General features: G+C 50.3%; 3 protein-coding genes and 2 pseudogenes across 3 annotated transcripts; 2 read left to right on the top strand and 3 right to left on the bottom strand.

Annotated features, from left to right (window-relative positions):
* LOC117189341 overlaps positions 1-27,312 on the top strand; it is a 195,119-nt pseudogene that overhangs the window by 108,164 nt on the left and 59,643 nt on the right.
* LOC108160342 lies at positions 9,851-10,763 on the bottom strand. Its single transcript, XM_017294283.2, has one exon. It carries the CDS (start codon positions 10,683-10,685, stop codon positions 9,984-9,986), a length of 702 nt encoding a protein of 233 aa, XP_017149772.2. The 5' UTR covers positions 10,686-10,763; the 3' UTR covers positions 9,851-9,983.
* Positions 12,523-13,553, bottom strand: LOC108160339. The gene has a single exon (XM_017294280.2). The coding sequence runs from the start codon at positions 13,379-13,381 to the stop codon at positions 12,590-12,592; it is 792 nt and encodes a 263-aa protein (XP_017149769.2). The 5' UTR covers positions 13,382-13,553; the 3' UTR covers positions 12,523-12,589.
* LOC117189344 lies at positions 15,420-16,400 on the bottom strand. The gene has a single exon (XM_033394482.1). The coding sequence runs from the start codon at positions 16,271-16,273 to the stop codon at positions 15,494-15,496; it is 780 nt and encodes a 259-aa protein (XP_033250373.1). The 5' UTR covers positions 16,274-16,400; the 3' UTR covers positions 15,420-15,493.
* On the top strand, positions 16,532-17,511 carry LOC108160341 (annotated as a pseudogene).

Here is a 27,312-nt window from a genome sequence, read left to right as displayed (position 1 = left end):
GGCAGGCGTCCCGCAGGGTTCAGTGCTTGGCCCCACTCTGTGGAACGCAATGTATGACGGCATCTTGCGACTCAGCCTCCCCCACGGAGTACACATGGTGGGTTTTGCAGACGATGTGGCTGTCCTAGTGGTGGCAAAAGACCTGTCCGTCGTGGAAACGACCTGCAACCAAACGATAGCGCGCATTCAACAGTGGCTGCACCTGGTCGGGCTCGAACTCGCACCCCACAAAACAGAGGCAGTGCTGGTATCCAGCCGGAAGAAAGTCGAGACGGCCAACATCTCAGTGGCAGGTACCCTGGTTTCGTCTAATCGCGCTATCAAATACCTTGGTGTCCTGGTGGACACACGTCTCTGCTTTCGGGAGCACTTGGCCTACATGGGCACGTAGGAGGCGACCACCAACGGTGCGCTCTCGAGGCTAATGCCGAACACCCGAGGACCAAAGCAATGGCGGCGACAACTGCTAACGAGTGTCACGAGATCGGTGATGCTATATGCGGCGCCAATCTGGGCAAAGGCCCTTCGAACAGCGAGCTACGCACGGGGTCTGGCAGCCACGCACCGCCTCTCTTCGATTCGGATCACCAGTGCCTTCCGAACGGTCTCGGACGAGGCAGCACACGTGATCGCGGGCATAGCACCCCTGGAATTCCTGGCGGAGGAACGGTCCACTTTCTACCAGGAAACACATGGCAGAGGAATGGACGCGGCGGCGAAAAGGCAGGTACGCATGGCGTGCAAACAGGAGAGTCTCAGAAGGTGGCAACAGCGCTGGGACACGACCACTAAGGGGCGTTGGACCCACCAGCTTATCCCGTCCATCGACGCGTGGGTAAGCAGGAAGCACGGGCAGGTCAACTTTTACCTGACTCAGCTCCTCAGTGGTCACGGCTGCTTCCGAAGCTACCTTCATCGCTTCGGGCACGCGGACTCCGCAGAATGCTCTTGCTCCACTACGTGGAGGAGGATGCCGAGCATGCGATATTTTCGTGTGGCAGGTTCGCAGCGCAGAGCCAGCGGCTAGAAGAAGCGATGGGTGGAGCAGAGCAGAGCTTGGTGCCGTGCATGCTCCTGTCTCCGGAAAACTGGGAGGCGACGAGCTGCTTTTCGCGCTGTTGAGCACCAGACAAGACTCCAGTTAGTCTAAACGAAGCCTGCACATGTGTGAAGCATTGCTTCACGGCCGTACCACACATGTTGGGCTTGCATAGCCTAACCTTTAATATAGTTTGCTTTAAGTATAAAATAAGTTGTAAATACGAGCAATTAAATGGAATTAAAAACGGGGGGGAACGTTGTGAGTTGCTGCGGAGACCGCAACTCTACAGTTATACCCGATACTAATTCAGTATGGCTTTCCTCCGGCAGACGCCGCTAATATTAAACGACACGACAAGGAGTGCGTGCGATAGAGACAGAAAATCAGTCTGAGCGTGACGTCGGGGGCTGCGTAGCCAGTGCAAATTGATTTGTTCCTTTTGGCTATAAAAATTATCTGATCTGGTCCAGATTCAGCAATCTAATAGATATGGTCGTTATCTATGATTCTGCGCTTTTAGTTTTCTCGAATGTGCAATATTGTGGATGCAACTGATTTTCGTCCTTTGTGGGGGCGGAAGGGGGTGGGGCGAAATTCTGAGATATACGTTTTATAGTGAGATTTAACAGAAGTGCGGATACCAAATTTGGTTACTCTAGCCTTAATAGTCTCTGAGATTTGTGGATGCCCCAGATTTTCGTCCTTTGCGGGGGCGGAAGGGGGTGTGGCGAAATTTGTACACGAAACGGTCAACGTCCGATATCACAGGAGTGTGGATACCAAATTTGGTTGCTCTGGCTCTTATAGGTTCTGAGATCCTTGAACTCATATTTTGTAGTTGACAAAACCGACCATGAAACCTGTGCGTTAGAGAGAGACAGAGCGAGAAAGAATGAAATTGTTTTCTTGATTCTGGCTATAATCATTATACGATCTGGTTGAGATTTTACACTCTAGAACATATAGTCATCTTCTACGATTCTGCGTTTTTGGTTTTATCGTATCTTTAAAAATGTGGATGCCATAGATTTTCGTCCTTTGTGGGGGCGGAAGTGGGCGGGGCGAAGTTTTGAAATATTTTTTTAGCAGTGACATATCACAGAAGTCTGGATCCAAAACATCGTTGCTCTAGATCTTATAGTCTTTGAGCACTAGGCGCTGAAGGGGACGGACGGACGGACGGACGGACGGACGGACGGACAGACGGACAGACAGACAGGGCTCAACCGACTCGGCTATTGATGCTGATCAAGAATATATATACTTTATGGGGTCGGAAACGATTCCTTCTTGACGTTACACACATCCACTTTTACCACAAATCTAATATACCCCAATACTCATTTTGAGTATCGGGTATAAAAATAGTCACAAACGAGGGGGAACGTTGTGAGTTGCTGCGGAGACCGCAACTCTGCAGTTATACCCGATACTAAGTCAGTATGGCTCTCCTCCCGCAGACGCCGCTAATATTAAACGACACGACAAGGAGTGCGTGCGAGAGAGACAGAAAATCAGTCTGAGCGTGACGTCGGGGGCTGCGTAGCCAGTGCAAATTGATTTGTTCCTTTTGGCTATAAAAATGATCTGATCTGATCCAGATTCAGCAATCTGATAGATATGATCATTATCTATGATTCTGCGTTTTTAGTTTTCTCGTATCCTCAATATTGTGGATGCAACAGATTTTCGTCCTTTGTGGGGGCGGAAAGGGGTGGGCCAAATTTCGAGATATACGTTTTAAAGTGAGATCTATCAGGAGTGCGGATAGCAAATTTGGTTACTCTAGCCTTAATAGTCTCTGAGATTTGTGAATATCCCCAGATTTTCATCCTTTGCGGGGGCGGAAGGGGGAGTGGCGAAATTTTGAAACAAACTCGTCTCGGTTCGATATATAAGGAGTGTGGATACCAAATTTGGTTGCTCTAGCTTTTATAGTCTCTGAGATCTAGGCGCTAATGTTTTACTCTAAGCAAAGCCGGCTATGCTACGTGTGTGTTAGAGAGAGACAGGGAGAGAAAAATGAAATTGTTTTCTTGATGCTGGCTATAATAATAATACGATCTTATTCAAATTCGGCAGTCTAAGAGATATGGTCATTCTCTACGATTCTGCGTTTTTGGTTTTCTCGTATCTTTAAAATTGTGGATGCCACAGATTTTAGTCCTTTGTGGGGGCGGAAGTGGGCGGGGCGAATTTTTGAAATATTTTTGTAGCAGTGACATATCACAGAAGTCTGGATCCAAAACATCGTTGCTCTAGCTCTTATAGTCTTTGAGCACTAGGCGCTAATAGGGACGGACAGACGGACAGACGGACGGACGGACAGACGGACAGACAGACATGGCTCAATCGACTCGGCTATTGATGCTGATCAAGAATATATATACTTTATGGGGTCGGAAACGATTCCTTCTGGACGTTACACACATTCACTTTTACCACAAATCTAATATACCCCAATACTCATTTTGAGTATCGGGTATAAAAAGAAGAAGGAGGAGCAACGGACGCCGTGGCCAATGCGGGGCAAAACTTTTGGCCAAAAAGGACAACACAACGGAAAAGTGGCTTTTAGTTGGTGGGTAAGCGCGACACATGTCGCTAAGGTAAAATAGTTATTAGTAAATATATTCAGCACTATATTTGCATAGATATCCCCTCCCACACACCACACATCGCACGGCCAAAAACACACTACACATCGCACATACGCCGCGGTGTCCACGGCACAAACTTCGGCCCGAGGGCCACTAATAAAACAATTGACGTGCTGTGAGGGCGAAAGCCAGTTGATATCCGAACCGAACTGAACCGAACCGTAGTTGACTGCAATAATTATTCAAGCGCCAAACACTAAGGGCCACAGCACCATCCACAGACACAGACACTGCCACAGACACTGCCACAGCAGGTGCAGGTGCAGGAGCGACATCATCTTCATCCTCATCGACAGGAACAGCAGCAGCAGCACACACTGGGATACCGGGGATAGAAGGCTATTATTGCGCCCAACTTAACCTGTTTTAGTAATTAATTTGCGTATTGTACGTTTTAATTAGTTTAAGAGAGCCATAGAGCACTGGAAACAGCGTCAATAGAGGGGCGTCTGATGGCAGCCAGTCGCGACTATGTACTTTGTGTCGCCAAAGAGAAGACATATATCCCGCCGTGGAGTCGCCTAATCAACCGTTCTCGATGGAAACTGTGTTTAAATTTTGGAACCATTCAAAGACACTTTTCCGTTCCTCGCTGGCCGACAAGCAAAGTGGAGTGACTTCTAATCGATGCCAAGGGTTGCAATTCGTGCCACAACTAATCCCAGTCCCCTTGGGGCATAGACGATCGCACACCCCCAACATTAGACGCTTTATTTCCATCCAATTATACACGCTCGGCACTGACTCCGTTCGGACCATAGTCCTTTGCACGCGTCTTGCCCTGGACAGTGCGGACAGGCTTTGGGCGCGTCCAAAACATATTTCAAAGTCTGGCTAAATACATTTTTAATTATGATTTTGCGTTAATAATTATGACCTAAGCTAACGGCAGCAACAAAACGAGTTGTTGCAAGTTGTTGCTGTTTGCTGTTGCAAGCCGTAATAGCCTACGATACCCAGCGGAGTCGTCGAATGGTTTAAATTAATAATTACGCGAAAAGGCAGAAGGCGCAGGCCACGAAGCCCCGTCTCAGGCGCCTTTCGGGCAGGCTCTGGCTCCAACACCGGCTCTGTCCTCGGCGCTGTCGTCCCCAGTTTGCATGCAAGTGAAAATAATTAATGCACTTAATGTGTAATTATTTCAATTAAACGATATGTATTCCACCGATGCTGGGTCGTGTGTTGTGCCTTCTCGTTCTCTTTCGCTTAATTGGGTGGGGCAGGAGCGGAATTAAGTTCGGCCTAATTGGCTTTTCGCCTGCACGATCATTGATACCCTGAATCAACATATGTGAGACGGGATCGCGATATAATAGGGCACATCCATCTGAAGATCAGCAGAAACCAGTTCCACTCTTCTTGCTGCGGGTCCCACTTAATTATGAAAGTGTCGTGCGAGTGTCATTCCCGTAAATTGTATTCCGTCGATCTGGCCTAATCACGGCACATACACTGGCTTATGGCCCAATACAGCCAGCACTTGGCGGTGTTAATGGCGTGTACTTATTTTTCGCTGTTTGTCTCTCAATTCCGAATGGATGCAAATTTGATTGTGAATTATGGATGTACGACATTCAATTGCAACAAAATTGTTGCTGGCCAAACATATAGTTTACTGTGCCATTTTTGTAGCTAACGTTTCCTCTTTTCTTCTTAATTTCTGTATCTTTTTATACCCGATACTCAAAATGAAAATTGGGGTATATTAGATTTGTGGTAAAAGTAGATGTGTGTAACGTCCAAAAGGAATCGTTTTCGACCCCATAAAGTATATATATTCTTGATCAGCATCAAAAGCCGAGTCGATTGAGCCATGTCTGTCTGTCCGTCTGTCCGTCCGTCCGTCTGTCCGTCTGTCCGTCCCCTTCAGCGCCTAGTGCTATAAGACTATAAGAGCGAGAGCAACGATGTTTTGGATCCAGACTTCTGTGATATGTCACTGCTACAAGAATATTTCAAAACTTTGCCCCGCCCACTTCCGCCCCCACAAAGGGCGAAAATCTATGGCATCCACAATTTCGACGATACGAGAAAACTAAAAACGCAGAATCGTAGAAGATGACTATATCTTTTAGAGTGCGAAATCTGAACCAGATCGTATAATTATTATAGCCAGAATCAAGAAAACAATTTCATTTTTTCTCGCCCTGTCTCTCTCTAACACACACGTAGCATAGCCGGCTTTGCTTAGAGTAAAACATTAGCGCCTAGATCTCAGAGAATATAAAAGCTAGAGCAACCAAATTTGGTATCCACACTCCTAATATATCGGACCGAGACGAGTTTGTTTCAAAATTTCGCCACACCCCCTTCCGCCCCCGCAAAGGATGAAAATCTGGGGATATTCACAAATCTCAGAGACTATTAAGGCTAGAGTAACCAAATTTGGTATCCGCACTCCTGTTAGATCTCACTATAAAACGTATATCTCAAAATTTCGCCACACCCCCTTCCGCCTCCACAAAGGACGAAAAGCTGTTGCATGCACAATATTGAGGATACGAGAAAACTAAAAACGCAGAATCATAGATAATGATCATATATATCAGATTGCTGAATCTGGACCAGATCAGATCATTTTTATAGCCAAAAGGAATAAATCAATTTGCACTGGCTATGCAGCACCCGACGTCACGCTCAGACTGATTTTCTGTCTCTCTCGCACGCACTCTTTGTCGTGTCGTTTAATATTAGCGGCGTCTGCCGGAGGAGAGCCATACTGACTTAGTATCGGGTATAACCGTAGAGTTGCGGTGTCCGCAGCAACTCACAACGTTCCCCCTAGTTTAGATTTGATTTTCCATGCACATTTTCAGTTTTCCCTCGTTGTGTTGTTTTTTATCCCAGTTCCAGGCCAAGTCCCTTTCCCTGTCCGGCGAGAGTGTTTTTCACATTTTAATTTTAATTAGAGGGGGAGCCATGCTAGGGCTACTCAGGGCTGATGTTCAGTGGATGGGCGTGGATGTGGATGGGGATGGGGATGGGTCTGACGCTGTCTGACAAGCGTTATGCCTGTTATGCTCATAACTCGTTCATACTCTGGACGAGCTTAACGCACTGATGTATGCTAATGAGCCGGCATTGTACCCTCTGCTGACTCAACTGCTGGACAGAAGTAGGAGTAGGAGTAGGAGATAGGAGGTGGAGGCTGTTGCTGCTGCTGCTGGGGTGTTTCCATAAAATGAACAGCCAAATGTAATTGCAAGAAATAAGAAAAAACAGAGAAAAATCAGGGCGGTGGGGAGATGGGAAGATGGTAGACTGAGAGACGGAGAGCAGAAAGCAGAGAGTAGTCGAGAATTAGCTGCTGACAAACCACCCGCATGACAGTACAGTACGGTCCTGCCCTGTCCTCGTCCTCGTCCTGCACCGCAGTCATGTCACATCACGTCACAGCACAGATGGTGATGCATGACAGTCATGCCAGCTGCTGCTGCTGCTCGGTTCAGGCCATGGCTTTTGCATACGAGCCAATGCCCGACTTTCCCAACCAACCTGTTCCCTCGCAAATTTTAACTTGGCTATTAAACAATTGCAGGAACGCATGTTAGCCAACCAGTTTTCAAGATCAAATCTTTGCCAGGCGAATCTGTGCCAAATTCCGCATAAACACTGCCAACAATTCAGAGCCGAAATCCAACACCAAGCAAACCGAATAACCGTTGCGTGCCTAGGCCCAGTCAAAGCCAGCAGTCTGCACTCCGCCAGAGACCTTGTCTTCTGTCTCCAGTCTCTCTATCTATCTGGGAGTCTGTCTGCAACTGCAACTGCAACTGACTCTGACTCTGCCTCTGCCTCGGCCTGGCTGATTGGGCGCGCGTTGTTTTGCATTTCCATTTCCATTGCCATTTCCATGCCAAAGTCAGTCCAGTCCGGCCGAGTCTGCGTAATAAAATGCATTTTAATTTGGCTAAATGTTCAATTAAATTTAAACATGCGCAGTCTGCTGTTCGCATTTTGTGTTTGCTGTCGTTGCGTTGAGCTTTTCCGCACTGGCATCGATGGCAAAGTGAATGTACAATCGGACGACCCTCTAACGAAACCCAACTCCCATCCCCTTCGACTTCGAATTGTCTCGAATTGGGGGTGCAATATATAGAAATCAGTAAGCAATAATCTGCGTGTAATTCATATTTAAAATAATTATTCCCCAGCCATAGCCATTCACATTATTCAATATTTTCAATATAATAATTTTGATTATCCAAACAAATTAAATAAATGCCCAGCTGCTCCGTCTATTACTTTTCAGGCTTGGTGATTTTGATCCGGCTTTTTCCGGACTTCAGTTCGTCAAGGGCCTGGTGCAGAACGGCAAGAACCACTTGTGTGAGTGACTGCGTCTCCGTTAGGTTGGTGTGGAGGCGGCGCCCTTTGGCGTCCCCCTTGGTTACAGCGAGCTTATCCGCTGGCAGTTTCCGAATACCCTTTCCCGGTTTGGCAGGTGCCTTTGGCGCAGCAGGGCGCAGGCAGGCCGGTGCCTTTGGCCCAGCAGGGCGCAGACTCTTCACAGATTTGTCAAGTCCTGTGGAAATCTTACTTCGTGTGGCCTTCGTATCAGCTGGGACTTGTATGGTTTTGAAGGTCCTGTAGGGGTTTATGGAATTATTGGCCTCTGGAGCCTCGGACTCGCGGCGAAGGAACTCGCCAAAGTCCGAGTCGGCATCGGTTGTGCCGGCCAAGTCCTGGTCTTTCCTGGAGGTGGAGGTGGAGGAGTCCGCTCGGTTATGGTCCCACACACTTTGCATTTTGTCAAAGAAGATCTTGTTGGCAATCTCAGTGTTGAACGCATCGGCCATGTCTGTCTCCTGGTCTGCGTTCAATGCGTCTGTGGATGTGGCCACGCGGTCACGGTGCCACACGCTCTGCATTTCGTCGAGGAAGACCTGGTTGGCGCCCTTTTTCGATCCCGATAGATTCGTTGGTGCAGGAACCCGCTCCTCTTTGGACCTCGTTCTGAGCCCCCCTTTCCACCTTACTTTCCACCTCATGCACGCCTTGTAGACAGATAGATTTGGAGAGAGTGTGCTTGCCCTGAACTCCGGGTCCTCTGCATCATTCAAGATATTTGCCGCCTGTACGGCCTGATTCATGCACTCGTCGTCGACAGTTCGATCCGCTTCCGATTGAGTATTAGTGCTGGCCACATACTCCTTGAACAAGTCCTCTATTTCGGACGCTGCGAAGCTCTTTGTTTCCTCAATTGATTCCAAGAAGTCCGTGAAGTCGGCTAGATCGTATGACTCATTGTTGTACCGCACCGCTGGACCCGTTCTCTCATCCTCTGCCAATGGACTGTTTGCTTCATTGGTGATCCAGCTTTCGTGGAACCAGCCAGCCTCGGAGACGGGGCAGCCAGCGAGGATATCGTCCACTGCTAGACTAATGCATTGGTCGAAGTGATCTGTGGTTCCAGGGGCACTCGTAGAGTCCTTATCCTCGCCAAATCTACCGCTAGATCTTCTGCTAAACCTTCTTCGACGGATGTCGTGATAACCTTTCCTCGATTGATATTCAATCGATGACGCGCCCTTATCGCGAGCAGTTAAGGTCTTCACACTAATAGTGTCCTCCATCTGACAAGTGTTCTGATTGATTTCTTCGGGTGCCCCGAATTCGCCACTGTAGATCAGCTGATCGATCATCAGCTGATCCCACTGATCATCTTTGTCCAGCTCCAGTCCATGCAGCCCTTCAGCGGCAGAGCTGGCATCGATCTCCGAGTCCTGGCTGAGCAATTCCTCCTCGGAAGTCGGCTCCCCGGTGCCAATCGTACGGATCTCACACAGGGACTGCGTCTTTTTGGCGTCCCTCTCCGGGCACACGAGACACGCCTGACTGAATCGTCGACTTAGCTCGAGCCTCGCCTCCGAGGGCCTGGCGGCCAGGCAGTGCGTGGCGCAGCGATTGGCCATTCGCGCACATATCAGCATCGTGGACGAACGAGAGATCATAGTGCCGGCGAAAGCGAAACAGAATTTGTATTTTTGAAAAGAGAAATTTCGATATGTGTTCTAGCTTGGGAACTGTGTAATGGACTGTCCAAACTAAAGTCTATTCCCAGGCAGGAACAAGACAGATTGGTCTGAGAGTGCTCCGTAGGTGTAAAGGGTCAGGGAGTTGGGCAAATAGAAGAAAGACAACTCACTTTCGTCTCCATTCTATTTATAATTATTTCTTTGATGTTTTCTGATTGTCCCGTGGGCTCTGACAGGATCTCTGCAGCCAGAGTGCACAGCTTCTGTCAGAGCTCACAAGACACATGTGTACACCATCCTCGGTTACGATCGCTGGCACGGATAGATGCTCTTTGGCTTCCTGGCGAACAGATTGGCAAAGCAGATCGGGTAACGCTCCAGGCAGCGGCACTCGTGTGGAAGCTCCGGTATGAGACCACCGCGTAAGCACTCTGAGTAACTGGGAAACGGACATTTGATCTTCTTGCACGGCCTCCAGGACGAGCACTTGGGCGGCACCAGGCGCGCCCTACAGCTTGGCATCGCTAGGCTGGTACAGCCCTTGGCCGCCTTGTTCTTGCGGCGCTTCACCTGTGGCGGAATGGCATCGGACCAGCGGCAGACTAGCTTGGGCACCAGGAGGGGACAACACTCCAACCAGGTCCGCTGGAAAGGTCGGAATGTATCCGACGCCTGGTAGAACAACACGTCGCAGCGGTCATCGCACTTGTTGCAGGACTTGGGCAGAGTTTTCCACTTGAGCTCTGTGCGGCACTTCGGTGGCGGTGTCTCAACCCCCGACATCTTCTTGAATTGGTCGCACACAAACGCGGAGATGCTCCTCCCTACACAGAACTCGTTGGAGGGTCGACGGCAAATGTGCTCCTTGAATGGCTTGGATCTGAAATCGATTGGTCTGCGATGGTCAAGGGGGTTGATCATTTTGAACTCAGCGGCTCGATGGAAGCATCTGCTGGAAGTGGAGATCATTTGGAGCATCTGCCAGGCCGAACCCATTAGCATCATGGTACGATTCTTTCAAAGGGCACTTTAGTGAGTTTATATGAATTTTTAGGGGATTTTAGGCCAAAAGATGGAAGGAAACGGCATTGCCTGCCCCATTTTCCAATGAAAAAAGACTACTTTTGCCCGAAACATTAATAGCTTTAATAACTTTAATAGTTTGGTTTTGAGAGAGCAGCCATGGAGAACCGGAGCCACCATTAAGTACAACTCGGCCACAGCACAATCTCCCTGCGGTAGTGTTGTGTTCAAGCTGTAGCTGAATGTGGCGGCAGATGGCCAGGACTGCACCCATCAGAGACCACTATGTGTCAATTTAGAAACATTTACGTGTCATTTTGATGCGATCAAAGTCTCTGGTTATTGACGCAAGAGCCCAGGCCGCGTCCCATGGTGTATTGTCTGCCCATGAGCAGAGTGGGAGACATCTGGGCCATTCCCCCTGACATCTTGCCCAGATGGAGGGGCAGCTTTGGTGTGGACGGCGCCTTGAACAAGCTGAGGCCCTTGCGGGAGGCTTCCAATAGCTGAAACATCTGCAGAGTCTGCAACTTGGGGGCCATTGCTCCGAGGACAGGGACCGTGGCCGGAACCGGCAGCATCTTGTCCCCCGATGCACCCTTCGGCAGCGTCGGACTGAAGTCGTTGGGCTGCTTCTTTATTGGCGATCGCTGGCAGCCGGATATGAATGAGGTCCACGTCGAGGTAAAATCGTAGTTCATCGCCTTCGCCATTCTACGCGATGCCGGGATCTGGTGCGAGGCGGCGTAGGGCCTCATGTAGTCAAATCGCTCAGCGGCCTTCGGCTGCGGGGACAGCACCTGGGCAGTCCACTGAGCCTTGCTCCTGATGAGATGCGACTGGGATTTCGAGTGGTTAACGAAGAATTTTGTCAAACGACCCGCGCAAATGGAGGCCAAAATAGAGGTTCCTGCCATGACTATTTTCGGCGTTTTCTTGGTCTCGATTGTGAACACTAAAGCGAAGAACTATATACGAGTAATGCGAACAAGCGATTTGGAAGACGGTTTGAGCAAAAAATAAAATGTACTTTGATATGTGATGTGTCTGTGAATGTGAATCGAAAGTCAATGCCAACTGGATCCTCCCAACGGGAGCTACACAAGTTCTGGCTATATTTTCTAAGGTTGCTTCGAAATATATTTATTTCTTCAAAAGAATCATGGATTGCAAAAATTCGGTTTTCCGAGGCCCGCAACGGACGCAGTTTGGAAATGTTTCATTGGTTGGCCCCGGAAAACAGAACCTAGTGCTGTCCAGTCCACAGTTTCCTTGCCGCAGCCCTTTTGACAAAACTTTGGACAGGAAAACTGTGTAACGATGGTGAGACTCCTTACGGGTCGCCCGATACCCTGGCGGCTGAGTCTTCTTCAGGCGCAGCTTCCCCGGCGGACACTCCACCGTGGTGCACTGATGGTAGCGGCACTTCTCCGGACTCGGCGGCTTGGGGCCGGGCCTCTGGGTCTGCCATTTGTTGCCGGTTTGGTGGAGGGACTCGCGCAGGACGCTGCACTTTGCCTCCAGCTCACGGTACACGGCCATCAGCTTCTCGTACGGCAGTTGGTATGGAAAAGCACAGACTCACATGGCGGTTTGGGAAGCCTCGCCATGGAGCGAGCCTGTCTGTAGACCGATCGAAGCTTTAAAAGCGGACTGAACTGCTTCATCTGCATGGCTCCGGTGGGTTCCCTTTTGGTGGTAGATTTTACAACATTGAATTTTGAAAAGCAAAGGACTTCGAACGACGATGTTCTGACAACTGGAATGAGAGCCAGGAAAGTTCAGTCCCAAAAGGAATCTGACAAAAAAGACGATGGACTTTTGTTTGTTTCCTCTGTAATTGCACTAGTTTGGGCTATTGTTTAATCAGCGATAGAATCGGCAGCCTAGGACTTCCTGTGACGATAGTACTCCCAGACGGAGCACATGGACGGCCGCTGAAGGCAGTTGCACTCGGTGGGTGGCGCCTCCGGCAAGGGATCGATCAAGCACTCGGAGAAGCTCGGGTACTTGGTCAAACGCTTGCGGCACTTGCCCGGGCCGCGTGCGCCAATCTTGCACCTGGTTGAACTAGATACCTCCTTGCAGAAGGGCATCGTTATTTTCGGGCACGGCGCGCCCATCGACTTGGTGCAGGTCATCAGGTCCAGCTTGGGCGCCCCGGCGTTGCAGACGGTCGGGGACTTGGGCTTCCTGCGCTTGCGCCGCTTAATGTTCAGTGGCTTCAGGATGCACTTGGCCTTACGCTTGCGCCGCTTCAGCACACACTCGACCCATGTGCGCTGGTACTTGCGACGCAGCTTGTCGCCAGGCCGGTAGTACTTCAGGTCCCTGGGGGGAAAGGCAAAGGCACACCTGTCCGCCAGGCACTTCATTCTCTCGGTGATGAAAGAGTCGACTGTGAACTCCGGATCGGTACGACACTTGTACTCGGTGCGGCGCAGGGACTGCCAGCAGGCCTCGGGCACCCTCGTGGTGTCGGGGGGCTCCATCCGCCTGAGGTCCTTCCGCACCGACAGCACGGGGTAGCTATCCACGCAATCCTCGCAGCCTTCGCCCCCGTACAGTGTATCCAATTTCCTAATGGCGTTGCAAACCGAGAACAAGCCGGGGGTCGGCCTGAACATGACCTGCATCACCGTTGTCGCCCTCCTCATGGTATTCTTTAAGAGAAACATGGTCGTAGCCCGTGTCGAACTGGTTGCACAAGTTTATAGCCGATTTGTATAATTTTGTATCAATCGAAAATATTTGAACAAAAATTTACTGTTTTTTTTTTCGAGAAATTTATTTCGGAACGCAATTTTGATTTCGTCCGGACGGGGTGAAGGCAGAATGGAAATTCTTTCTAGTTTCCCAGCAATACGAAAATTTTCGAAAGCAAATCAGGCCTTGTCTTTTGCTTTCCAAAATTATGTATTTCGACACGCCCGGACGTGGGAGAGGTTGAATAACACAGGAGCTTTAGAAGGAGCCCGTAGTAGAGATGTCTGCTATAGGAAACCCTCCTAATGATTTCGATCTTAAGAGATCTTTTGTCCAAAGATTTGACAAAGATTTTCTTACAAGTCTCCCCGTCTGAAGAATCCCTTACGTGATGTAGGAAACTGTAAAAATGTATAAATATATTAAGGGGCAGCCCCCTGCACACTCGCTTCTCTCGTGACCAAAAACCTTTTTTGTATAATAGAGATTTAATTTTGTTTAATTGATTGGAATTTATGGGATTTTCTATAACTCTTCAGCGATCGCTTAGGCGAGTCCTTTCCTCGGTCCATCCTTCTCTACGGCGCTGACCGTGGTGGCGCTTGGGGGCCCTTGGCTGCTGAGGCTCCTGCCAGGTGGCTTGATAGGATTGCTCTGACCAGCGGTGTGGAGTGTATTTGGTATCGTCAAATCGTTGCTGGCCTGGATGGTTCCACGAAGCATTGGTCCGACGATGCTGCTCCTTCCGGTCGAGTCCCTCGATGTCGCGACGGTCCGTGGCCGGCTTTGGGGGCTCTTCGATCTCTTCCTCTAGCTCGTACTCTAGCCAAGTCCGCTCGTAGACCCGCTTCCGGTAGCAAACAGGCTTGTAGAATGTATCATCGTATCGGGCTGGACGGTTCATCGCCTGCGACTGGGACGTCTCCCGGGGCTGGCTCTTCAGCATCCTAGTCCTGTGGTTCACCAGCCCAGGGTTGTGCGACATGTGCATGGCCCTCACGAATCCCGGCACTTTCGTCCCGTTGGCCATGCCAGGTCCAACGACTTTGGCTCTAAAAGCTGCCCACGAAGAATGCATTCTGATTGCTTATAATTTAGATACTAAAATACAAAAAGTGAAAATTCTGAAAAAATGTAGACGAAAAACCAATCCAAGCGGAACCGAAACTGATTTACTTATGAGAAATTTCGAGAAAGTTTTCTAGGTTACAGCAAATTCCTGGGAATTTAGACTCCAGGACTACTAGATCCACTCATATTCGACTAATTGGTAATAAAGCTATGCTCAAAAGTTTATTTAATAAAAAGCAGTCTGGATTATGAACATTTTGTTATGCTCGATGACCAGATCGTGGAACCCAGCCTGCCATTGTTCGCTGTACAGCCAATCCGAGGCACGATTCCTCCTCGTTGGGCCCTCGGGTTGGGCATGGCCGGCAATGGCGGTACGGGCTCCATGTCGAGCGGTCTGGATAGTTTTCCGCATCTGGTCGGTACTGGCAGCTTATGCAGCTCCTCCATGCGGCGCTTCCTCGCTCGCCTTACCCCCGGAATGTGGCAGCTAGAACGCCACCCCAAGGCCACATCGTAGAGGCGTTGTCTGCGTTGGTTGGACTGCATCTTGGGCCGCAGCCTGAGTAGCGACCTCAGCATTTTGATGAGGGCCGAAAAATGGCTTGGGATTTTGGTTTTGGTTATGATTTTGAATTTTGACAAGCTATTCCAAGATCAAGTCCGCTGGTCTCACTTATCCACTTGCCAGCAGTCGCATTCTTTGGCTGGCTTCGCGGCAGTGGGCTTCCTCTTGCACTCCGAGTAGCTGGGAAAGGGGGTCTGTTGCTTGGAGCACTGCGCCTTCGTGCGACTGCGCTTGCAGCTGGGCGCTGCCTTGCAGCAGGCGGCGCGAGAGTACCGCTAGAGGGGGCAGTTTCCTGCTCAGATTTTCCCCGAATAATTGCAGCATTTTTGATATTCCAGCCCCCTCTCCGCCCTGAATGAGTGAAATGTCAATGAGGCTGATTTTGTATTTATTTCAGTTATAGTTCAAAAAAGTTGTTCCAGTCTCAAGCCACACTCCTCAGTGGTTAGGCCTCCCCGCACTTCTTAGCAGGTCCTTTACCAAGGGCTAGGCGACGCCTCAGAACAGCCCAGGCCTCGCACATGGCGAAGGACTCGAGGCATTTGCACTCGGTGGGAGGTAGCTCAAGCAGATCGCCCTTCTTGCACTCGGAGAAGCTGGGGTACGGAGCATTTCGCTTCTTGCAGCCGGACAGCCCCTTGAATGCGGCCTTGCATGTGGGCGGAATGCGGGCTGGCTTGCAGCAGGGCATCGTAATTCGGCGGCAGTTGCTGTCCGCCTTCTTGATGCACTCCATGGGGTTCTGCATCGGGGGTGCACCCTCCTTGGGATTCACCTTGCGCTTGCGCCGACAAGGCTTCGGGCGGACCATCGTCTCGTAGAGACAGACCTTCCTGGGCTTCACCACCATGCGGGGGCAGTCGTTCCAGGTGACCTGGTACTTGCGTTTTTCCTTGTCCGATACTCGATAGTACTTGATGTCGTATCGGGCAGGAAGCAGGCAGACGATCGGCGGGCAGCCCTCAATATCCCACATCGACTTAAAGGGCTTTGGCGGCTTGGGAAGATCCTTCGGCTCCTCCTTCTTCTCCGGCGTGATCCCACACGGCTTCCGCAGGGATGGGGGTCCGCACCTGGCTTCCACCGGCTTATCCACACAGACGTCCGGCTTGCAATCGTCATCCCCGAAGCACCGTACTGGAGCTCTCAGCGCCGTAGCCCGCTTCAAGCACATTAGTCCGCCTCTAGCGACCTGCTGCGTCGGTTGCCTCAAAATCCGGAACATTTTGGATCTCTGTTTTGAATTTTTTCCACAGCCAACGATAAAAAATTTGATTGTTTTTTTTTCCAAAAAAGAACCGACAATTTTGGTACGACTAGGACGAGAGTGTGTTTGAGACTGACGAAATGGAGACGGGGCCAAGCCTAGGGGCCCAACTGAAGGATCAAGGACTACCTGGATCAGACGGAAATGTAAAACGTTTTTGCTTATAGAGGAGGCCTCGGACAAAAGGTTTCGCTGGGCTCGAGAAATGTCGGCGTCTAGAAAATTCAGTCTGGCTTAGGAATTCATTGGAGGCACATCGGTTTCGGTTTGTGTTGTATATTTTCGGTTGTTTTTTGGTTGTAAGTTTCTCAAAATTTCTCAACAAATTCGTGATATTTCGGTTCTGTTTTGAAATCAACTAAAATGTCCGTGTGGCACTGTGTTGGGAGCAGGACCAGGGCCCATCATTGGCCCAGATTCCTGGGCGTCCTGAACAAGCACCGCCTGTACTCGAAGGACCACAGGCCGACGCCGAACTGCGAGGGGGCGGATCCCTGCTCGCAGATCAGGGACTGCGACAACTCGAACTTCGTGAAGAGCGACAAGGCACCGGAGAAGGGCAAGTTTCAGTTCCACCATCTGATCAAGCTGCCGCTGGAGTGCTGTCTGAATGAGTGCATCGGCGCCATTCCGCGCTTCGACGAGTGCCTCTACAAGGAGTCGGACAAGTCCCAGCGCAACTACCAGGTCACCTGGGTGGAGTGCCCCCCATTCAGATCAAGCCCAAGAAGATCTGTTGCTACGAGCCGGGGAAGCGGCCGCCCATTGCCCGTCGCAAGCGCAAGGTGAAGGACGAGTGCGTTGAGGACAAGCCCTGCCCCTCGGAGGGACCGTGCCCAAAGATAGAAAGTCCCGGATGTCGGCCCGTTAGGGATCCCACGCGCTGCGAACTCACACGCGTCAAAACAGACTGCGTCAAGGTGAAGTCCCCCTATCCGGCCTTCTCCGAGTGCCGACGACCCAAGCCGCGTCGCAGGCCCAGAGTGCCACTGCCTGGACATTGCGCCCATGTGCATAGTCTTCAAGGAAATGGCCAAGCTCGAGAGGCAGGGCAAAACGGCTGGAGATTGCCCGCCGCCAAAGAAATGATTCCCATGCAGATCTCGGCCAGATGGTGTCACCCTTCAGCCCATACCGCCGATGCCATCTAATGAATCCGAAAAGTCAAAAAACAAATTAAAACAATATAAATACATTTTCGTTTCTCTTATTTTTAAAAGTGAATTTTGACAGATATTTCAGACGATAGTCTGATAGTTTGAAGTGCTCCATGCATGACCACCGATCTCCACCGATCTGGTGGCCGCCGCTGCTAGACATCTGCACTCTGCGTATAAATTTGTATCTTTAAGCGGCCTGTAAACAGCCCTGCCCACTTAGCCATGTAGATTCGAAACATATTCCCCGATACCCGGCGATGAGTATGCAAAGTGTCATCCAAAGGGAGAGAGAAGGAGGCTGCGGGACTGCGTGCCATATTAAAGTCGCTTTATAGCAAATTGCCAATTCAGATATATGTATACGAGTACGAGTACACACAAATCAGTTATTTTCTCCCCCCACCCCAACGATATGTGTATGCGCCTTGGCTAAACCTCAAAAGTTCTAAGCCCAACCCATATTCAGGGCCGAATCGAGAACAACAGCACGGAGCAGAGCGGAGTGGTGTTGAACCGCAAAAGGATTTTGCCCGCGCACAAAAACACTTAATTAATTCGCATAGACAGACAGATAGACACAAGGGTGGTCGTCCGGGCGGGGCAGGGATACAGTCCGCCCACCTAGTTGGTCAGACACACACACACACACGTGCACACTCTCCCACACTCACACACCCTCGCATGGAAATAATTAGAAATTAGAATGAAAAATGGTTGCCAGCCAAGTTGACGATAACAACGACCTAGAAATGCCCGCCTCCTCCTGCCCACACACACACACATGCAGACAACCCAAGTGAACTTCCTTCAACCCCTTGTCGAAGAGAGGGTCATATTTAAAAGGAGCATATTTAAAATGTAGCAGCACAGGAGTATGATTTAAGCTATTTTCTTCGTCCCCTTAGCAGACCACAGCCCAAGACGACAGCAGCAGCAGCAGCAGCAACGCAACCCGAATCGAAGTGGCTCCCCGGGTTGCAGGGGTTTCCATCTGCTGCTCGGTACCGCTGGTGATGGCATATGTGCTGATTACCAACTATCGATTAGTGGATTAGCGAGATTAGATAGTCGAATAGAGTCTTAAGAAGTCTCGAAAGAGGTGCACTCACTATCTCTCTAACGTAGCGAGTGGCGAGTGAGCTCGCTGGCTGTTTTCCCCCTAGTATAAGTACACACCTTTAGCTATCGTTACCGCACTTTTTCCCATCTCGAAGAGCCCAAGCCGAAGAGAGGACGAGGATAGAGCGTGAGGGAACAGGGCGGGGGGATTGAAGGAGCTTAATTTGCTGCTAATATCCGTTTACGTCTTTAGTTGCAAGAAAATTACAATATTTCGTATGAGATAGTTTGCACGCACACACCCACACCCACACCCCTTCGGCGGGCCATAGATACTTTGTGTCTAATTTGAATTTCACAATTTTGGCTGGCAAAGAAAAACGCCAAACAGTAGAAAATGAGAGAAAAATGAGCTCGGGCCGCCTTCTGCTTGAACTAATTTCCTAGATGCCGCCTCGAATGGGTTGGGATTGGGGCTTCAAATCGGATCCCGGGAAATGGGTGGCCGGATTAAAGCCCGGCAAGTGGACACAGACATGGGCCAAGTGCCTGCCTGGCCCAAGGATAAGGCATGGGATGGGACGGGTCTTTGCCTATCCGGCTGGTTTTCGCCGGTTACTGTTGCTGCTTAGCCAAATTATATTATGACTTGTTTAAAATTCAAATTTGGAAACACTAAAATCATGTTTTCGATGTCTGGCCACCCTTCCTCACCCAAAGCCCAAAGTCCAAAGCCCCATTCCCCTCGCCCTCGCCCTCTTCCTCTCCTCTGCGAGGATAGTTTTTGGTTAGGATAGTTAGGCAAGGGTTTAAGTAGCACACGCGGCTGACAGTTGCGGAATGGGGGGAAGGGGTGGCAGTGGTTTCTGGTCAGAGGGGTTGCTCGGTGTCTCTGCTAAGGATTTGCCTCTGCCTTCAACTGGCAACTTTTGCTGTCTGTCCGTCTGCTTTCCTCTCGTCCGCGTCCTCGTCCTCGGTCTCAGTCTCGATCCCGGCTCAAGGCAATGTCATTTGGTCGTGTACCCTTGCTGGTATACATGCTTATATGTACCTCTCTGTGTGCGTGTGTGTTGCCAACATAGTTTCGAGTTGCCACATAAATTTTGCATGCCCCCACTTGTGTCCTCTGGCTTGCCCAACGCAAAATTTGCTTTTAAACAATTTTAATGATTTCATTAGTCGAACAACGGGCAGTTTAATGAGAAAAATTTTAGATTGATTTTCCATTAAAACGAATGGAAGAGTTATCGGACATGGAAGAGTCGAAGAGAATGAAACTTTTTGGGGGTTTTGTGGCTGTTGTTCATTTGAAAATTGATCTCAGAAGAAGAGCCCATTTAGTGGGTCTCATCTCTGAGGATTCTTTATGTCAGAGTATACAGAAAATTATTTTGCAATTAAATATTTACAACTTTTATTCCATTTTCTTTGCATTTTCCATCCTGCACTTGCAATAGAACTTTGTCCCAAGATAACTTGAATGGACCTGCCTCTTCCCACCCCCTTAGAGCTGAGACGCCATTTTGTCTTGCACACATACATGCAAACACATACGGAGAAACATAAGAGATAATTAGATTGCATAATGTAAGTGTTGCCCAGCCCAGACCTCAGTGTCCCCCCAGACCCAGCCAATTTCAATAAAATTTGTGCTAGCCATGGAAGCAGGAGGAGGAGGCTTTAGCCGCCCGAAAAAGCAGTCAAATGTCTCAGGCCCAAGCCACAGCAACGAACGACCACTTTTGTTGGCCAAAACCTAATTTTTAAAAGTCACAACTAAAACTTGGTTTTGATCACTCTGCATTAGAAAAAGATGGACCATTAAAGCTGCGTACCAGAAATTTCCATAGATGGCGCCACATTCGCAAAATCAGCTGTGCAACCAACTGTTTTTATAGTAAAGCACGTGAAGGGAAAAAGTGCCAAATTAATAACCATTTTAGATCTCTAAAAAATTGAAAAACGCTAAGAAGTGATGAAATTTTTTTGATGAATCTTAATCTGTCGGGCTCTTACTACGTGTTTTGAGTTTTTAACTGTCTCTAGTAGTTGTGATGTCTTCGTAATTGAAGGTTAAAGTGAGGCCTTCAACATGTGCCAACTTGTAATGAAAACTAATTTTTGAAAAGGTGTACAGAGTGAGTCCTACCTAGTCCCACCCTGAAACCTTTTGTGTCTCGTAGATTAATAAATTCGTTTTGAAATGTATATAGTAAGAAATGCCACTTTTCACCACAATTCTTAGAATTTGCATTAATAGAGCATAACCTCAAATTCAAAAATGCAGAGTTGTTTGCCGTATGGAATTCAGAGATGGGTAAAATTATCAATTAATTGAAAACGGATCTTAAGGCTACATATCATATGAAATTAATAAAGCTTTTGAAGATACCAGCAAGAAAATTTGTTATCGCTTGGCAACATACCGGAACAAATGCAAGTAAAATTCAAAGATGTTTGAACGAAAATATGTGGATTGGCCACAAGCCTTTATTTCACTACTATTATCTTTATGCCCAGAGAATGCTAACTAAGTTCGTAAGGCTTTCCCAGTCGGAAAGCCGGCACATATCTCACCTAACGAGGCGTTAACCTTGCTTCTAGACAAGGATCTCAGCAATAATTTACGGAAACCTTTAAACGATTTTATTTTTATTTAAATCAAAATTTTGTTTAGGCGTGCAAAGCCGTTTTCTTAAATAAAATATGCTTAATACTTTTTTTCACTATAACTAATAATTTAAATATGCATTATTAAAAAAAGGGGCGGTGCCACACCCATTTTTTCCACTTCTTATTGATTATATATATCCAATACAAAAAACTAAATGAAAAAATCTTGTTCCGTTCGGGAGTTATTAATTTTGGCCAACAAAAGTGGTCGTTCGGACCATAGTGCAACGTCTCGGGCCAACGCACACACATACACAGGCACAGACACAGACACACAGGCATACGTTCTCATAAGCCATGCCACACCCCCGCCCACTTCTCCGCCTTAACCCTTATGACTAAGCGTGAGTGTGTGTGAAGTTTTCTGGCCAAGGCAATGGACTTTCAAAATTTTCGAATTTACGTAAATTTAACTTTCTTGAAATACACTTAACTGTAAAATTAATTATAAAAGGCAATTGTGTATATGCCTGTGTGTGTGTGTGGTGTATATGTGGGGGTCTTATAGTGTTCCCCCCCCCCCCCACACAAGCATTTCACCACTTCAGTTTGTCTTAGTCTTTGGCCGAAAAGGTGTTGGCATGGAATTTGCATAACCAACGAAACGTCAATGTCTTCGGCCAGAGAGCGAGAGCGAGAGAGAAAGTGAGAGAGCATGTATGTATGTGAGCATGTACAGTTGCGCCCATTCGACATTTGCATACACACACGGAGACCCGTACACATAGAACACGGGTCTGGGAAAACACACTAATTGAATGTTGAAGGCAGTTTATATTGAGATGCCTCCCCCTTTGCATGGCCAGCGGGCAGACAAAGACCAAAAGCAGGTGTTGGCGTGTGTAGATATATATGTGTGTGTGTGTGCATTATATAGACCAAAGTCCTCCACTCCAACCCCAGGTACAGCACCTGCATATACTACATGAGTGTATATGTAGATGGAAATGTCTGTGTGTCGTAAGAAAATGTATAGCCTACGGTGCTCGAACCATTTTGCACATCAAACCAAATGCAGCCGCAGCCACCCATTCCCCATGTCTATCCTATGTGTACGTCTATATTTGTATGTAGAAATCTGTGTATATTTGCTGAGGATTTCTAATTACATTCGGCATCATTCGGACTTGTCTTCGGTGCCCCCGGGAAGACTGGGGAGTGGGAGTCCAAAGCCGCATGTAAAACATTTCAATGCCGATAAATTATAATATCTCCTTGGAAATAGGGAAGCAGGGAGAACGAATGGCGGAAAGATTGGTCAACCATGTCTGGATACTCTCCCGAAGGTGCGTTTCAATTGATTCTGTTTTGCGCCGGTTGCTCGGACTAATTCCATATTAAGCAATGGCAATTACCATTCCGACAGTTGGGTTAATGTCAGGCCGCGAAGAACTAACCAGCCCGAGCAGGCCTCCATTTTGCATGGCTCTCTATCTCCCAGACATTTTTAATTAAACGTAAAATTCTGCTCTATTGATTAGTTGCCAAGAACTCGACTCTTCGCGGCCGCATTGCTGGTACGAGGATGTGTGTGGAGGCAGGCATGTGCAACCTTTGTTATTGCCAACGCATTAGTGCTCGCGCGCCACCAAAGTCGCGGATGGTGAGGGAAAAGGGTGGCGTGGTGTTGGCCCGACACGCAAGCCAAGAGTGCCACAGGGAGGGGCAAGGAGCTGCTGTCATTGTTCAACTGGCAGGCCACAGGAGAGCGCTGAGGGCGGTGTAGACGCGAGTTTTGGTTGCCAGCTTGGCGTCTTTTTAACACAGTGACAGTTAATTAGATTGCAGTGTGTGTGTGTGTCTGTGGCAAGCAGTGGATGCAGTTGGTAGGTGGGTTGATGGACACCCGCCCATAATATACACACAAACACACGAAAAAGATAATATAATACATAGAAAAGCATCTCTCACCGTACACATACATGAACAGAAACCAAACGAACCGAAAATATTTCAGATTCATGACAAATGCATAAGATTTCAACAATACACGAAGGGGAGGAAGGAGGGTCTGGAGACATGCCGAAGGAGGCCGCAGGAGGGGGAGGCCTTGTTACAAGTAACCCCAAAAGCAGTTAAGTGCAATAAATACCAACAAGCACTCACACACACAGAGGCACGGACACAGCCTCTGAAAAGACAGAGTTGAGCGTTTTCAAGTGCGTTTGTTTTTGAATCACGGGCTCCTGATTTTCCGTTTTTAGTATCCGCGCTGCGCGTGTTACCTGGAAGAAAAGCTGTTGAGAGCAGGTTGCTGTCGCGCCGGTACGTACTGCGTATAAAAACCGGCCCCACCGGCATCCCGCTCTGTTGCAGGGGCACAATCAGTGCGCTCCAGGCAGCAGGGGAAGGGGGGTGAACCCTTCTTTTGGCGCCTTCCACTTCCACTTTCCACATTGTTGGTGGAGGGAAAAAAGGAATTTTCTCTCAACTTTTCTTCTTTCTTCTTCTTCTCGACCGGAGCTTCACACACACCAGCTGATCGCGCCGCCAGACAGGTGATCGCGTAGAGTTGCCACACGGACGGTGTTGCCAGACAGCCCCGATCGACCCAGGGCTGCCAGAGTGTTGGAGAGAGCTGGAGTTGCGCGCCAACGGAGGGAGATTTTAATTTCGAAATTCAAATTCTAAAGTAAACAATAGAAATGGAGGAGGATGAAAAGCTCGCCTTCAGGAAGGGCATGCATGCTCGCCCGATCGCCGGCACCCGAGCCATCTCCAGCAGCAGCGGCGCAGAGTCGGGACCTTGACTCTAGGGAGACCCCCAAGAGGGTTCGGGACCCAGCCAGCCCGGGAAGTTCCCCGCCCAAGAAGAGCAACGCCCACCAGGAGGCTGGTAGCCACCTGCCTCGAGAACCTCTCGGAGCTGGGAAAAATCCTTGACGAGGTTCAGACCAGTATGATGGACAAAAATACGCGCCACATCAACATGGCCACCAGAGCACTGTTCGTGCGCATGAAGGAGCTGCACTCGAACATCATCGAATCGAGCCAAAAGGCTGCAGCGGGTAGAAGCGCGCTGCAGGAAGGCTCCGACGCCCAAGGCCTGTGCCCGAAATGCTCACAGAGCACGCGGAGCGCAAACAAGGAGCAGCAGACAACGACCGTCTGGAGGAAAGATGCCGCAGCGCAAACCGAACCGTGGCGTAGACTTAGCCAGCCATCCGTGGCCGAAGGTCCAATGGTGGAGCCGGGAACCCCACCTACGCGCCCAAGGCAGCGAAAAGGAGCTATCGCAACCAAGAGGACCCTTAAAAACGCCCCGTTGCGGCCACACGGAGACGCGGCGACGACCAGCGCCATGAGGCAGCCCAAGAGCCCCGGAATCCCGGACAGCGAATGGAGCGTGGTGGCCAAGAGGCCGAGAGCAGCACGCCGCGCTCGCCCAGACGCGGTCATAGTTCAGGCCTCCGGGAAGACGTACAGCGAGGTTCTGGCAATGGTCACCAGACGACACGACAACCAGCTTTCCGACCTGGGAAGCTGCGTCTCCAGGGCACGCCGCACCATAAACGGCAACCTTCTGCTGGAGGTGGCAAAAGACAGCGTGGAGAGTGCTGAGGGCATGAAAGCCAGCATCGCACGTGTCCTCGGCGATGGAGCGTCTGTGCGCGCAATGACGGAAGACTCGAAGGTGGTCATATTGGAGATACGGGACATCGACTCCCTCGCGACGGAGCAGGAGATCTGTGCCGCTCTAACTCGCCAATTCAACATTGACGAGGGTCGAGTAAGAGTCCGCAGTCTGCGCCGCGGATACGCGGAGTCCCAGCTGGCGGTGGTCAGCTTGCCCTTCTCCCTGGGCCAAGCGGTCCTGAAAGGCGGCAAGGTGAGGATCGGCTGGACCATATGTAGGATCCGGGAAAGAGATGGACTCCCAAGGTGCTACCGATGCCTGGAACCCGGGCATATCGCACGGAACTGCAAGAGTACAGTGGACAGGAGTGGCTGCTGCATCAAATGCGGTGAGAAAGGGCACAAAGTTGCCGAATGCAAAAAAGAGCCGCATTATAGACGAGCTGAGCTGCGATCTGCTAGGACGGAACAACGTCGTAGTCGGAGGCGACTTCAACGCCTGGGCCCTGGAATGGGGGTCCTCCGGTACAAACGCTAGAGGCCGCACGGTGTTGGAGGCTTTTGCCTCTCTGGACGTCATCCTTCTGAACGAAGGGTCCCAACACACTTTCAGCAGAGCAGGTGTAGGGTCGATCATCGATCTCCCCTATGCCAGCAGCACGCTGGCCCGGCACGCCCGATGGAGGATCAGCGACGTATACACTGCCAGCGACCACGAGGCCATACTATGCACCCTGGGCACCCTTGCCCGATCGAGAGGTACCCCGTTCCGGCATGGGAAGGCGCCCTTGAGAGCTACTCTGCAAACGATGCAGACGGAGCCAACGATATGGCGACCAAATTGGCGGACGCACTTGAAGGCGCCTGCGATCAGAGCATGCTACCGAGAGCGACGTTCCGGAAGCACAAGGATCCAGTTTTCTGGTGGAGCGAAGCGATTGCGGTTCTCCGCAGAACCTGCCACCGGGCCAGAAGGCTGCTCCAGCGAGCCAGAGGCACACCGCGCTTGGCCCGATGCAGCGAGACCTACAAAGCGGCGAGGAAGGATCTGAAGACCGTCATAAGGAACAGCAAGAGGGAATGCTTCCTTAAGCTGTGTGATGCCGCCGAAGAGGACCCCTGGGGAGGCGCGTACAGGATGGTGGTGAAGAGGCTGAACGCTGGCAGCAAAGCCCCAACAGATCCAGAGGCACTGGAGGGAATAGTCAGCGCACTGTTTCCTCGAGGACGGCAGATCCCTAGCTCCCTGCGGTTCGAGCATAGCCCGAGCGACATCTGCGAGGTTACGGAAGCCGAGGTGTTGCAGGCAGGCAGAAACCTGATACCTAGGAAGGCTCCGGGTCCGGATGCGATCCCCAACAGCGCGCTGAAGCTGGCACTTCTTCTACTCCCGAGGGAAGTTGCAGGCCTTTTCAACAAATGCCTCCAGGGGGGGACGTTCCCCGAGAGGTGGAAAGGGCAACTGCTACTATTAACCAAGCCGGGCAAGCCACCAGGGGTGGCCTCTTCCTACAGGCCAATCTGCCTTCTGGACTCCATGGGAAAGGTTTTCGAAAGGGTGATCGGTGCGAGGCTGAGCGCAGCCATCGAAGCAGCAGGCGGTCTCTCCCAGAACCAATACGGGTTCAGGAAAGGGAGGTCGACGCTGGACGCCATCTTGAGGGTCGTACAAACGGCGGAGGAAGCCATTGCTGGGACTAGGTGGAGAGGCGGAACAAAGTCCTATTGTCTGGTGGTGACACTGGACATAAGGAACGCCTTCAACTCGGCCGACTGGACCCGGACGCTGGAGGCACTGAGGTTCCCGGGCTACCTACTGAAAATAGCGCGCAGCTATTTCAGCAAAAGGGTGCTGACAATGGACACGTGTCAGGGCTCTAGGGCATACGAAGTCTCAGCCGGAGTCCCGCAAGGCTCCGTTTTGGGACCTCTGCTCTGGAACGCCATGTACGACGGGGTCCTACGGCTCCCGATGCCAGCCAACACTAACCTGGTGGGTTTCGCTGACGACGTCGCAATAGTGGCGGTAGCGAAGGAACTTGCCGCAGTGGAGGAGCTTGCCAACGTCGCCATACAAGCCGTTGAGGCGTGGCTAGCCGCCGCGGGGCTGGAGCTGGCTGCCCAAAAAACGGAGGCGGTCCTGATATCCAGCCGTAAAGTGGTCGAGACCGCCAGAGTGCAGGTTGGTGGGACCGCGATCAAATCGCAGAGGTCCATCAAGTACCTAGAAGTCCTCATCGACACGCGCCTGTCCTTCAAAGAGCATCTGGAATACGTCCACACGAAGGCCGGTGGGACCGCGGGAGCGCTATCCAGGATGCTGCTAAACACCAGAGGGCAAAAGCAGGCAACGAGGAAACTGCTGACGAGCGTCGTGACGTCGCAGATGCTCTACGCCGCACCGGTGTGGGCAGAGGCCGCGAAGGTGAGGAACTACATGCGAGGAGTGGAGGCAACGTACAGTCTGTGCGCCATTAGGATCGCGTGCTCGTTCCGGACCATCTCAGACGAAGCTGCGTTAGTCATTGC

The sequence above is a fragment of the Drosophila miranda genome, assembly GCF_003369915.1.
Source record: "Drosophila miranda strain MSH22 chromosome Y unlocalized genomic scaffold, D.miranda_PacBio2.1 Contig_Y1_pilon, whole genome shotgun sequence".
In the NCBI taxonomy this organism is placed as follows: Eukaryota; Metazoa; Arthropoda; class Insecta; order Diptera; family Drosophilidae; genus Drosophila; species Drosophila miranda.
Note: the sequence above shows the minus strand (reverse complement) of the source record. Positions and strands in the feature narration are given on the sequence as shown.